At 44.9% G+C, this 13,726-nt stretch overlaps 1 protein-coding gene across 4 annotated transcripts; it reads left to right on the plus strand.

Moving 5' to 3' along the window:
- The first annotated feature begins 3,264 nt into the window (after positions 1–3,264).
- Positions 3,265–13,653, plus strand: TMEM219 (transmembrane protein 219). 4 transcript variants are annotated; one of them, XM_025854088.2, is made up of 6 exons: positions 3,265–3,419; positions 4,451–4,649; positions 4,734–4,923; positions 10,494–10,723; positions 12,156–12,325; positions 13,550–13,653. In XM_025854088.2, the coding sequence occupies exons 2-5, from the start codon at positions 4,485–4,487 to the stop codon at positions 12,291–12,293; spliced, it is 723 nt and encodes a 240-aa protein (XP_025709873.2). In that variant the 5' UTR covers positions 3,265–3,419; positions 4,451–4,484; the 3' UTR covers positions 12,294–12,325; positions 13,550–13,653. The 4 variants fall into 4 exon arrangements, with proteins under 4 accessions (XP_025709873.2, XP_025709874.2, XP_025709872.2 ...); XM_025854089.2 differs by having other exon boundaries at positions 3,267–3,419; positions 4,448–4,649; XM_025854087.2 differs by lacking the exon at positions 3,265–3,419 and having other exon boundaries at positions 3,454–4,649.
- The last annotated feature ends 73 nt before the right edge of the window (positions 13,654–13,726 follow it).

Here is a 13,726-nt window from a genome sequence, read left to right on the forward strand (position 1 = left end):
CTGTAAGAAGTCATTTTCAATACATTAAACAACAAATATTTATTGAGTAAATACTGTGCTCAAACTATGAAAAGACCTGGGGCTTGTGGAGCATACTATTTCAGGAACTGAGGTGCTGGCTGGGTAGACAAGACTAAGACTAGGGAAAAAGTGACCTCACTGGCTCAGACTAGGCCAGGTATGACTGAGAGTTGGATGGGCAGAGACTTTTGCAGGTTTTCAGGAGAGATCTCTTGGCAGGACTGAGCAAGGAGGATCTGGTTGGAAAGGACTAGATTCAGTGTTGGGACACTTAGGCTCTAGTTCTGGATGAGGCTTAACTGGCTGGGAGACTTGGGGCAAGTCCCTTAACCTCTCCAAGACATCAGTTTAGCATCTGGAAAATAAAGTGGGGGTGGGGATGGTTATTGTTGGCCTTGTTCAGTTACTGAGTGCCTTCCAATTCTTAGGTTTTAAAACTTTCTGTCAGCCACCCTTATTTTTCCTTTGAGAAGAAAATACTTCCTATGCTTGGAATTTCAATTAAGTCAGTCAATGGCATTCATCAGCCACTATACTCTAGGAGACTGTGCCGTAAATTCCCCTCCCCAACACACACCAGGGTTTGTTTGTTTTTTTTAATGATTGTTATTTTTAATTGTGACAAAATATACATAACATAAAGATTTACCATTTTAACAATTTTTATGTGTACATTTTTTTTTAAGATTTTATTTATTTATTTGACAGAGAAAAAGACAGCGGGAGAGGGAACACAAGCAGGGGGAGTGGGAGAAGAAGCAGGCTTCCCGCCGGGCAGAGAGCCCGATGTGGGCTCCATCCCAAGACCCTGGGATCATGACCTGAGCCGAAGACAGCCGTTTAATGACTGAGCCACCCAGGCGCCCACATTTTTAAGTGTAGAAATTCAGTAGTGTTAATTACATTCACCTGTGCAACCATTACCATCATTCATCTCCAGAATTCTTTTCATCTTGCAAAACTGAAACTCTGTACGCATTAAACAACAGTAACTCCCCATTCCTGTCCCCACACCCCCCACCCCCTGGCGGCCACCATTCTACTTTCTGTCTCTATGAATTCGACTACTCTATACCTCTTATCAGTGAGATCTTATAGTATTTCTCTTTTTGTGATTGGCTTATTTCACTTAGCAAAATGTCCTCAAGGTTCATCCATGTTATAGTATGTATCAGAATTTCCTTCCTTTTAGGGGCACCTGGGTGGCTCAGGTCATGATCCTGGGGTCCTGGGAACCAGCCCCGCATTGGGCTCCCTTCTCCGCCCGAGAGCCTGCTTCTCCCTCTCCCTCTGCCCCCCCACCCCCCCACTTGTGATCTCTAAATAAATAAATAAATAAAATCTTAAAAAAAAAAAGAATTTCCTTCCTTTTAAAGGCTGAATAATATTTCACTGTATGTATATGCCATATTTTGTCTATCCATTCATCTGTTGATGGGCCCTTGGGTTGCTTCCACCTTTTAGCTCTTGTGAATAATGCTGCTATGAACATGGGTATACAAATATTTTTTAGAGATTTTGCTTTCAATTCTTTGGGGTATATACCCCAAAGTGGAATTGCTGGATAGTATGGTAATTCTGTTTTTTTTAGGATTTTTTTTTTTTAATGTAATCTCTACACCCAATGTGGGACTCAAACTCACAACCCCGAGATCAGGAATCACACACTCCACCAACTGAGCCAGCCAGGTGCCTCTCATAATTCTAGTTTTAATTTTCTGAAGAGCCACTATTCTGTTTTCCCTAGTGGTTGTACCATTTTAAGTTCCCACCCACAAGGCAAAAGGGTTCTAATTTCTCCACAGCCTTGTTAACACTTTCCTTTTTTTTTAAATAGTAGCCATCCAATAGCTGTGAGATGTATCTAATTGTGGTTTTCATTTGCATTTCCCTAATGATTAGTAATGTTGAGTTTCTCTTCATGTGCCTATTGGCCATTTGTATATCTTTGGAGAAATACCTTCAATTCCTTTGCCTATTTTTTAACAAGGATTTTTGTTGCTGTGTTATACTGTAAGAGTTCTTTACATATTCTATATATTACTCACTCTTTAGCAGATACATGCTTTGCAAATATTTCCTCCCATTCCATGGGTTGCCTTTTCACTCTGCTGCGTACTTTGAGGCACAGAAATTTTAAATTTTAATGTAGTCCAACTTACCTTTTTTCTTTTGCTGTCTGTGCTTTGGGTGTCATACCCAAGAAATCATTGCCAAACCCAATGTCATGAAGCTTTCCTGTTTTCTTCTAAGTGTTTTATACTTTCAGCTCTTACATGTAGTTCTTTGGTGCATTATGAATTAACTTCTGTATATGGTATATAAGGTAAAGGTTTAACTTCATTCTTTCACAGGTGAATATCCAGGTTTCCCAATACTGTTGGTTGAAAAGAGTAGATTTACTTCATGGAATGGTCCTGGCACCCTTGTTGAATATCATTTTACCGCATGGGAAAGGATTTGGGGCTATAAACTTTTGGGGAGCGGGTGGTACAGGAATGACCTTGTCTCTGTCTTAACGGAGCCTCGGTAGAGTTGAGTACTAAGATTTTGTTTCAAGAGCATTTTTGTCCAGCGCGGTTTTGTGCTCAGTGCACACTGGGCCCATGTTTTCCCACACTTTGTTTCTTAAGCTTCCCATCCAACCAGTGAGGTAGGTGGGTGGAACCCCTTTAGCAAACTCAAATCCCCAAAAGAGCACGGTTATGGCTTGTGCAGAGGCAGGCACAAAGTTAGGATTTGAACCCCAGGTTCCTGGCTCCATGCGTCCTGCTATTTCAGGTAAGGGGGACTTCGGTGTTCTCATCTCTAAAATACGGGCAGAAATGAAACGAGATGGTCTCTCTTGAGCAGTCTGGCAGCTGGAGGATCCTATGCATTAAGGACTCGCTAAAACCAGGGGCCAAGACGTTCGGCCTGCAGAGAACAGCAGCACCCAAAGAGTGCGGAAGGTCAGAATCTCAGGGCTGGAGTCCCGCCCCCGGGCGGACCCCAAACTCCGATCCGGAACCTGGGAGCGGCCGGGCTGTGCGATCGGCGCGGGAGGGAGACGAGCAACAGAAAAACGCCTGCGACGCGATTCTCGTTGAAACGCCCCACAGTGTCTCCGGAGTGAGGCTTTACAGTTCTAACAACGTCCCCACAATCAGCTCCTTTGCCTTCTCTCCCTCTTACTCACCTACCGCGGAGTACTTTCTTCTCCGTTGCCCCTTCACTGTGTTCCTTCTTGGTACGCCCCCAGCCGGCCGGGGAGGGGCCGGGCGGCTGCTCGCGTAGACACCGCGCATGCGAATCGCCACCGTGTGGGTGGGGGTTGGTGGGGGGAGCACGGACCCCGCCCCTTCGCTGCTCCACGCGTGACGTCGCGGGGGGCGCCGGCCTCCGCCCGGCTCCGAGCGGTGAGGGGGAGCGGCAGGCGGACCAGACGCCGCAGGACCGGGAAGGGATGTTGCGGGTGTTGAGTTCCTGCAGGAGGGGCTTTGCGGGGGGAGGGGAGGCCCAGGGGCACCGCCAGCCGCAGAACTCGGGCTCTGCCCTCCCCCTTCGTGCTTTCTCCCCCTTTCCAGATGTGCCGGGACGGGAGGCAGGGCAGGGACTGGGCATCTGTGACACCTGCATTTCCCTGGAGCCCCCCTTCTCTCCCCACCCCATATATTTATCCCGTCTTCCAGAGGTTCCTTTTCATCGGGCTGTCGCTTCTCCCTTGGGAGAAGGAACTCTACCTGGGAGCAGAAGACGGGTTTCAGACCTTGGCCCTGCCACGCCTCTGTGAAAGTCCCCGAACCTCAGTTTCCACCACAGGATTTATTGCCTTCCTTCACCTGGTTTTAAAGATCAGTATGAAACAGTGAAATGGAAAGGAAATGGACATTGTTGAGTTCCTGCAGGGCCGAGTGCTATGCAAAACTGCTTTCTCTGTCACATTTTAGTCCTCATTATTTGGCATTCTTTCACGGAATCGTAAGCTCCCAAAGGTTAACCGATTTTCCTCACATAGCCAGTGAGTAGCAGAGGAGGATACAGATTGAACCGTTTTTGCTCCAGAGTGGAGTTCTTTTCGTCAGACACTTCCTTTGTCTAGGCTATCGGATGGAACCATTCTTCAGCCAAACCCTAGCCCCAGAACAGCTGCTTCCTGAATTTCTCCCCTTAAGAATTCTCCTTTTGGGTTCCTCTTTCCAGCACAGTGTGCTCTGCTTCGCTTCTGCCTTGATTACTTCAGAAATGAAATGCAGCAAACATTTATTGAGTGGTGCATGGGGATGAACACTTGCCCTGGATTCATGTTCTGGCTCTGCAGCTAACTGGTTGTGTGGCCTTGGGCAAGTCCCTTGTCTTTTCAGTGCTTTAACTTCCCTTTGAATAAAATGGGTAAGTGCCTTCTGACCGGCAGGCTCTTGTCCAGTTCTTCCTTCCTGTCCTCCAGCAGGCTCTCCGTGGAGGCCCAGACCCCTCTCCTCTCCATGGGCAGCTGCCAGGCAGGGCACAACCTGCATCTCTGTCTGGCCCACCACCCACCTCTGGTCTGTGCCACTTTGATCCTGCTGCTTCTTGGGCTTTCAGGCCTGGGCCTTGGCAGCTTCCTCCTCACCCACAGGACTGGCTTGCGCAGCCCTGACATCCCTCAGGTGAGTACCTTCTTCATCCTTTTCACACAGGCCTGCTCATGCTGCTAATCCCTCACCTCTCTCCCACCTTTCTTTTGCACACAGGACTGGGTCTCTTTCTTGAGATCTTTTGGCCAGCTGACCCTGTGCCCCGTGAATGGGACAGTCACAGGGAAGTGGCGTGGGCCTCAAGTCGTGGGCTTACTGACCACCTTGAACTTCGGACATGGTCCAGACAGGAACAAGACACAGACATTCCAAGCCATGGTCCAGGCTAGTCAGATGGGATTGAAAGGTGAGATCAAGGAGGACTGTGGGTTGGGCGTCAGAACACTTAGGGATGGGTTCTGTCTCTGACCTCCCCAGCCTGGTTACCTTGGGCATATCCCAAGGCCTTAGTCACTTCTGCTGTAGTAAGGACTAGATACATTCAGTGAACACAGTGACACTATGTGGGTTCCCTCTAAGTGTTTTCTGTTTTCCCTTCCAGCTCTGAGGTTCTTTGAGTCTATCCTTGGAGATGTGACGAGATGGGGTAGATTTGACCTAATGTTCTTTCTTACCACTCTTCATCCCTATTGCTTTCTCCTCTTAGAGGCACCTTCTTTTTCCTCAGGGATATTCAAGCATGTCCTCTTCAATTAAGCAAGTGTCCTGAGTGTCTGCTCTGTTCTTACCACAGCTCCATGTGCTATGGAGGATACAGAAAAAATTAGACATCATCCATTCCCACAGAGCTTAAAGTCTTTTGGGGAAATGATGGGGGGAGGGGAGGGAGTCAGTGGGTGCCACTGATTCCTGCGTGAGATTTGGCCTCAGTTTCCTTGTCTGAAATTGGGGAGATGAAAAGGGAGGAGAGAAAGGTGGAACTTTCTGCCTTCTGAGGTCCTTTCCGAGGCTAAGATTCCCTTGTGAATTTCGTGTGTGTGTGTGGCGGGGGGAGGTCTCTGATGTCCAGGTGTACATGTGTGTGGTCAAAGAATGAGAGTAAAGGAAGGTGTCTGATATATACAGACTTGAGATAATTTTTCCTGCTTTTTATTTTGTAAATATATGTACATCAGCTTTATTAATATATGATCATATAACATAAAATTCACACATTTTTAAAATTGAAAAAAATTTTTTTAAGATTTTATTTATTTGAGAGAAAGAGTGAGTGAGTGAGAGAGAGAGCACATGAGGAGGGGGGAGGGAGAAGCAGGCTCCCCACTGAGCAGGGGGCCCGATGTGGGGCTCAATCTCAGGACCCTGAGATCACGACCTGAGCCAAAGGCAGACGCTCAACCGACTGAGCCACCCAGGCACCCCAAAATTCACACATTTAAAATGTGCAATTCAGTGGCTTTACGTATCATCACAAAAGTGTGCAACCATCACCACAATCAATTTTAGAGCATTTCATTACCTCAAAAGAAATCCTGTACCCATTAGCTGTCGCTCCCCTTTTCCTCCTAACCTCCCAGACCCAGGCAACTATATACCTTTCTTTTTCTGTAGATTTGCTCATTCTGAACATTTCATACAATGTGTGCTCTTTTGTGACTGGCTTCTTTCAATCAGTATGTTTTCAAGGTTCATCCATCATAGCATGTATCAGTACTTTGTGTTTCTATTGCTGAATTAACTCATTGTATGGATATTCCACATCTTATTTATCCATTCATCAGTTGTTTGACATTTGGATTATTTCTACTTTTTGACTATTATGAACAATGCTGCTGTCAACATTCGCATGCAAGATTTTGTGTGATCATACATTTTCATTTCTCCTGGGGGAAATGAAATACCTAGAAGTGGAATTGCTGGGTCATACTGTAACTCTGTGTTTAATCTTTTGAGGAATGTGAGACCATTTTCCAAAGTGGCCGCACCATTTTGCTTCCCCCCAGCAGTGTGTGAGTTCCAGTTTCTCCATGTCCTTGTCAACACTTGTTATTATCTGTCTTTTTTTTATTCTAGCCATCCTAGTCATTGGGAAGTAGTATCTCACTGTGGTTCTGATTGGCATGGTTAATGATACTGAGCATTTTTTTATGCACTCCTTGGTCATTTGTCTATCTTCTTTCAAGAAATGTATATTCAGAGTTTTGCCTTTTAAAAAAATTGGATAATTTGCCTTTTAATTATTGAGTTATATGAGTTCTTTATATTTTCTAAATACAAGTCTCTTATCTGATGTATGATTTGCAAATATTTTCTCCCATTCTCTGGGTTGTCTTTTCAGTTTATTGATGGTGGTTTTTTTTTTTAAGATTTTATTTATTTTAGAGAGAGAGAGAGAGCATGAGCGGGGGGAGGGGCAGAGGGAGAAGCAGACTCCCCACTGAGCAGGGAGCCCAATGCAGGACTCGAGCCCAGGACCCTAGGGTCATGACCTGAGCCTAAGGCAGACACTTAACCGACTGAGCCACCCGGGCACCCCAAGTGTTTATTTTTTCTTTAGTTGCTTATGCTTTTAGTAAGCAAGCTTTGCCTAACTCAACCTCATGAAGATTTACCCCTATATTTTCTACAAAAATTTTATAGTTTTAACTCTTACATTTAGCTCTATGATTCATTTTGAGTTAATTTTTGTGAATGGTGTGAGGATGGGGTCCAACTTCATTCTTTTGCAGGTGGGCATCCAGTTGTCCCAGCATGTTTTGTTGAAAAGACTGTTCTTTCCCTTTAAATAGTCTTGGCAGCCTTATTAAAAATCAATTGACCATGGATGTATATATAGGTTTATTTCTGGACTCTCAGTTCTATTCCATTGATTTATGTGTCTGTCCTTATGGTAGCACCACACTCTTAATTACTGCAGCTTTGTATTAATTTGAAATCAGAAAATACGAGTCCTCCAACTTTGTTCTCTTTTTAGAAATTATTTTGCTTATTCCAGATCCCTTTAATTACCGTATGGATTTTAGGATCAGCTTCTCAAGTTCTGCTTCTGCAAACAAGCGCTGTTCTTTTTATGATGGTCAGAAACAGAGTAATATCATCAATGATTATTTTGAACAAAATAAAAAATAATCCACCTATGATTGCATCATCTAAGCAATAATTACTGAGCACCTACTATGTACCAAGCTTGGGGAATATAGAGATGTGTAAGACATGGGTCCTCACCTCAAGCTGCTTACAGTCTAGCAAGGATACAGATGTGAACAGAAGTAAATACCTTTCAGTGTGTAAAGTAGCACACAAGGTACAGTGGGAATACTCAGGAGTCTGTCAAACAGGGTTAGTGAGGAGGCTTTTCCAAGGATTCAGTGCCTGAGCTGAGGCTTGAGGGAGGTTTAGGAGTGTGCTCTTCCAGCCAGAGGGACAAGCATATGGAAAGGCATGCAGATGGGTACCATAATGGCATGTTTGAGAACTTCAGGGGGTTCAGTTTGACTGGTGCAGGGGAGGGAGTGTTGAATCAGTGGCAAGAGATGTGTTTGAGGAAGCAGACAGAATCTTCTGGAGGGTCTTGTGTGCCAAGCCCAGGTAGTTGAACTTTATCTAGTACGTTGGGCAAACTCAAAATTTTTGTCAGGAAAATAGCAAGGTTTTGTTGTTGTTGTATTTTTTTTAAAGATTTTATTTATTTATTTGACAGAGAGAGACAGCGAGAGCAGGAACACAAGCAGGGGGAGTGGGAGAGGGAGAAGCAGGCTTCCCGCGGAGCAGGGAGCCCGATGTGGGGCTCGATCCCAGGACCCTGGGATCACGACCTGAGCCGAAGGCAGACGCTTAACGACGGAGCCACCCAGGCGCCCTGTTGTTGTTGTTGTTTTAAAAAGATCACACTCTGCTGGCTGACTGCCTGGTGAAAGTGTGTCCAATGGCAGGAAGAGCAGGTAGGAGGTGGTTGCAATAGAGGGATGATGAGGACACCCTAGCTAAGACAATGCCGTTGAAGAAGGGGACTAATCTGAGAGAGATGTTGGCAGTGGATTGAGAGGACATGGTGACTGTTTCAGTCTGGGGAACAGAGAGAATCGGGGTGGTTCTCTTAGACAGTTTTGCATGTGCATTTCATAGTTGTCATTATGATATATATATATATATATATATATATATATATATATATATATATATATACATCCATCTTGGTTTTTATTTCTCTTTTTTCACTTATGACATCATTTTTTTTTTATTTCTGCCTGGCCTGAACGTTATTATTTTAATGGATGTAAGGTGATCCATTAAGTGCTTGGGCCATCATTTGTAATGCTTTTCCTAGTGTTAAACATCTCCATTGCTTCCTTTTTTTTTTTTTTTTTTGTGAAGTCACAATAAACATCTTGGTATACTTGGCATCTTTCTTTTGAATCCTTTCCTTACGATGAGTTTCTATAAGTGGTATTATTGAGTCAAAGGGTATGGACGTTTTTTTAATAGACAAATTAGTTTTGTTGTGGATTCGTACCACAAAGAGGTATACAAAGCGCATGTAAAAATCCGTCCCACCTCCCCTGCAGTGTCCACAGTTTGATGGGCATCTTCTCAGTCACAATCTGTACCCATTTAAAATTGTAACAGATAGAGCTACATCGTCTTCTAAAAGGTGTCACTCATTGAGAGTGCCCATTTCCCCACATCTTCAGCAACTCTTGTTATCAGTCTTTTTAATTTTTACCAATTTAATGAGCAAAGAAATTGCCTGATTGTTTTCATTTACTTTCTTCTGATTGTTAGTGAGTTGAACATCTTGTTAGGTTTATTTGGCCATTTTCATGCCTCCATGAATTTCCTGTTCGTATACTTTGCTCATTTGTCTTTTAAGTTGCTTGTTTTATCTTCTTGATTTTTAGAAGATCCTCATATATTCTGGATTGTTAACCTTTTTGCCGATTAAATATAGGCATTTTGGGGCACCTGGGTGGCTCAGTCTGTTAAGCACCCAACTCTTGGTTTCAGCTCAGGTCAGGATCTCATGGGTTATGAGATCAAGTCCCATGGGTTCCTTGCTCAGAGGGGAGTCGGCTTAAAGAGTTTCTCCTGTGGGCGCCTGGGTGGCTCAGATGGTTAAGCATCTGCCTTTGGCTCAGGTCATGATCCCAGGGTCCTGGGATTGAGTCCCGCGTCAGTCTCCTTGCTCAGCAGGGAGTCTGCTTCTCCTTCTCCCCCTGCTTGTTCTCTCTCTCTCTCACAAATGAATAAATAAAATCTTTAAAAAAAAAAAAAAAGAGTCTCTCCTGCTGTCCCTCCCCCCAATAAATAAATCTTTACAAAAAATGGATATTTTCATCCATTCTGTTACTTTTTTTTTTTTAAGTTATCTTTCATCATAGAGAAGCCTTCAGGCTTATAGGTCTTGTGTCTTTTTTAGGAAGGCCTTCCCCACTTTAAACTTAAAAAATATTCTTCTGTATTTTCTTTGGGTTTTGCTTTGTTTAATTTGTTTGTATAGGTCTCTAACACATCTGGACTTTATTTTGTAGTGTGAGATGAGTCTAACTTTTTTTTTCCCCGAATGGAAATTGTCCCAAGGCCATTGACTAAATAGACCATCCTTTCCCTGCTAATTTGAAATGGGGTGTGAACCTTTTTGTGGATTTTGGTACCTAGTAGGGACTGCTTTCTTAAAAAGGACAGGCTCGTTTATACAGACTGACACTGGCAATGTGTACAGTTTCACTGCAACTTTGTGAGTATTGGCATGATTGTTTTATTGATTGTAAGCAAACTTAATTTTTTGTTTATATTGGTACACAGTTATTGTCATTTCTCAATGACACAGTGATAGTATATAGAGTACTTTATTGAATAGACTCAATGCCAAAACAGCTGTTACTGAAGGAAGCCTTAGAAATGAATGGAAGTCTGAAGATGAATGGCTTCCACCCCACCCTCCATCTTCTTCCACTGCCTATTCTTTGCCTCTCATAGGATCTTCTGCAAGAGAGCCGGTCCTCATTACTGCCAGGGTGACCACAGAAAGGACCCCAGGAACCTGCCTGTATTTTAGTGCTGCTCCAGGAATCCTGCCCTCCAGCCAGCCACCCCTCTCCTGCTCAGAGGAGGGAGCAGGAAATGCCACCTTGAGTACTGAGATGGCTGAGGAGTGTATCAGGGTCTGGAGCCACGAAGGCCTTGTGCTCACCAAGTTGCTCACCTCGGTAAGAGCCTCAGGTTGTTGGGGTTTCATAGTCTGCCATGCTGAATGCTCTGCCTTGAAGGCCGCTGGGGGCAGTTCTACCTAGGAGAAAAGCCACAGGCTCTCTAATTCTGCCTCAGAGGCTGTGTGACCTTGACCAAGCATCTGAGCTTCTCTGAGCCTCAGCTTCCTCATCTGTAAAATGGAAAACATGATACTATCTCCTGATGCCAACAAATAAAGATGAATGAGAGTGAATGTCAGGTGCCCAGTACAATGCCTGCTACATAATAGAGATTGGGTGAGTGACAGCTATGACTATTAATGATTGTCTTTACACAGAATAAAATAGGATCTCCACCTTAAAGGAATGCAGAAGCTGTAATAAGAGGCAGAATGGGCTAATCGCTATCATAGAGGTGTGAGCAAAGTGTTATTCAAACACAGAGTAAGGAGCAATTAACCCTAACTTGAACATTTATGGAGAGTGTTTCACAGAGAAGGTGGCATTTAAGAAAGAGAATTGTGTACAGTAGTTTATAATGTACAAAGTGCTTTCAGGTTCACTATCTCATTTGATCTTAAAATAGCCTTTTGAGGTAGCTGTTATTATCCCATTTTACAGATGAGGAAACAGGCTTAGAGAGAGGGAGTGAATTGCCCAAGGCCACACAACTGGTTAAGTGGCAGACCCAGGATTTCAACCTATGCCTTCTGACTGCAGTCCCAGGCTTTGTCTGCCCTTTCAGGGTGACCCTTGAAGAGGAGGAAGATGTGGGCAGAGAATGCAATAGAGGGGGTTCAGGAGAGGGGAAACACATTCCAGGCAAAAGGACAAGCACGAGCACGGGCCTGGAGATGGAAGTGTTCAGCCTTCGAGGGCACTCCATGAGGAGGGGCTTAGGAATGACTGAGGGGGAGAGGCAGGGGCCTGATTGTCAGGCACCGCGACTTGAGGCTAAAACACTACGACTTGATACTGCAGGCCATGGGGGCCGTTGGTGCTGGGTGAGAGAGACTGAGTAGAGGAGACAGACCAGTTAGAGGTTAGAGTTGGGAGGCTGCTATGTGCTTTTCTCTCACATTTGCAAAGACCCTGGCAAGGAGCATCCCCTGGGAGCTTAGAATCAGAGAAAATACTGGTTTCCAGACCGGGCCTGCTTGAGTACATTTAAAATGTGGGCAGTAGTGAATTTCCCATCTAATGGAGACATTATGGGGGTTCACTTCTGTGGCTGGGCAAGAAAGCAGTTCGTAGACCATTGAGACAATTAGCTTGTATAGAAATTACATTTTCCCTTTGGTTGCTCCCTGGATGTAGAGAGCCCTCTCCCCTCATGGGGGCTTCTCTCTATAGCTCTTGGCCCCAGGGATAAGATTTCTTCCCAGAGGAAGATTCTCCACCCTCCTTCCCACTCATTCATTCCTCCTTCCCTCCCTTTGCCCATCCTTAGGAGGAGCTGGCTCTGTGTGGCTCCAGACTGTTTGTTTTGGGCTCCTTCCTGCTTCTCTTCTGTGGCCTTCTCTGCTGTCTCACTGCTCTGTGCTTCCACCCACGCCGGGAGTCCCACTGGTCTAGAACCCGGCTCTGAGGGCACTGGCCTAGTTCCCATCTTGTTCTCAGGTAAGGTTCTTCGCCCCAGTCCTGTGGGAATAGGGGGTGGGGTGGAGGTGGCAGTTATAACTGAGACAGACTCATTCCTAAACAATATGGTTTGGTTTTACGTATTTTTGCACTTTACGTAGATGGAATCATACATATTCTTGTGTGACTGACTTCTTGCCGTTAACATTCTGATTTTAAGATTCATCCATAGCTGTAGTTCACTTTTTGGCAACAGTGGTGAGTTAACAGGGTTCGCATTTGATGATGCATCCTGGATATGAATTTTGTTTGCCTTGCTTTTGTCCTGAAATTCTGATACCCAGTTTTATGATGCAAATTTTGTAAAACTCACCTTGAACAGCGCAAAAGGATTGATGATGCGCATTTACTAGGCACATAGTATGTGCCCAAGCATTTTACATACACTTTCCCTTTTCCATCAGCCTTCACTGCATTTAGAAAAAGTTGATTTTGCTAATAGCAAAGTAGTGTGAGGAACACACCTCACAAAGGTGGCAGTGGGCGGGGAACATATTGGCTAACTAGTCCATGTGTCCGCTCATTAAGGAAAAAAATATTTCTGTAAAAAAGTCTCACTCTATGAGGAGGAGGTCATATAATTTGAGAGTTATCTGTTGCGCACCCAGCTCTTAAACTGTTCTCAGCTTCAATGACTAGCTGCTGTACCCTAGGAGATAGCCATGGGAGAAGTTGAAACAGCCCAAGCCCAGGGAAGGGCTCTGGCCAGAGGAACTGGATGCTCAAGATCAGCTTTGCTTATTTTGCTCAGGGCTAGGCTCCACCTACTTGGGATAGGAGATGGTGGAACCCTCCTAGCTTTTCTTAGATCTGAGTGGACTGGGAAATGAAGGCTTTCTGGCTCCTAGCAGATCCTAGGGTCCTGAAGCCACCCACCCAGTTGGGATGAGTGCTTGTACCCACTTCCTCTGCTCCTTCCTCACTCTTTTGCAGCCATCCCAGAGCTTCCCCCAACAGCCCTCTGATCTGCCCTGTTTTTTCGGTTTTTAATTTTATTTATTTGAGAGAGTGAGCGAGAGAGCACGAGCAGGGGGAGGAGCAGAGGCAGAGGGAGAAGCAGACTCCCCGCTGGGCAGGGAGCCTGACAACGTGGGGCTCGATCCCAGCACTCCAGGATCATGACCTGAGCTGAAGGCAGACATTTAACAGAATGAGCCACCCAAGCGCCCCTCTGCCCATGTTTTTAATCTTCTTTTTCTCCAGGTGTGAATCAACTTCTCCAGACTTTGTTCTAAGTTGGAAGAAATGTTTCAAAAAATGGAGAGCTGGAATGTGGGGGAAAATAAAAGGCTTTTTTGCCCAGTGTTGCCCAGGGTGTTTATTGGGGATTGGGTTGAGGTGGGAATTTCAGGGTAGACAGGTTTGGGGGACTTTTCCTTG

The sequence above is a fragment of the Callorhinus ursinus genome, unplaced genomic scaffold (genome assembly GCF_003265705.2).
Source record: "Callorhinus ursinus isolate GAN/ISIS: 27379988/994484 unplaced genomic scaffold, GSC_fseal_2.0 scaffold87, whole genome shotgun sequence".
Lineage (NCBI taxonomy): Eukaryota > Metazoa > Chordata > Mammalia > Carnivora > Otariidae > Callorhinus > Callorhinus ursinus.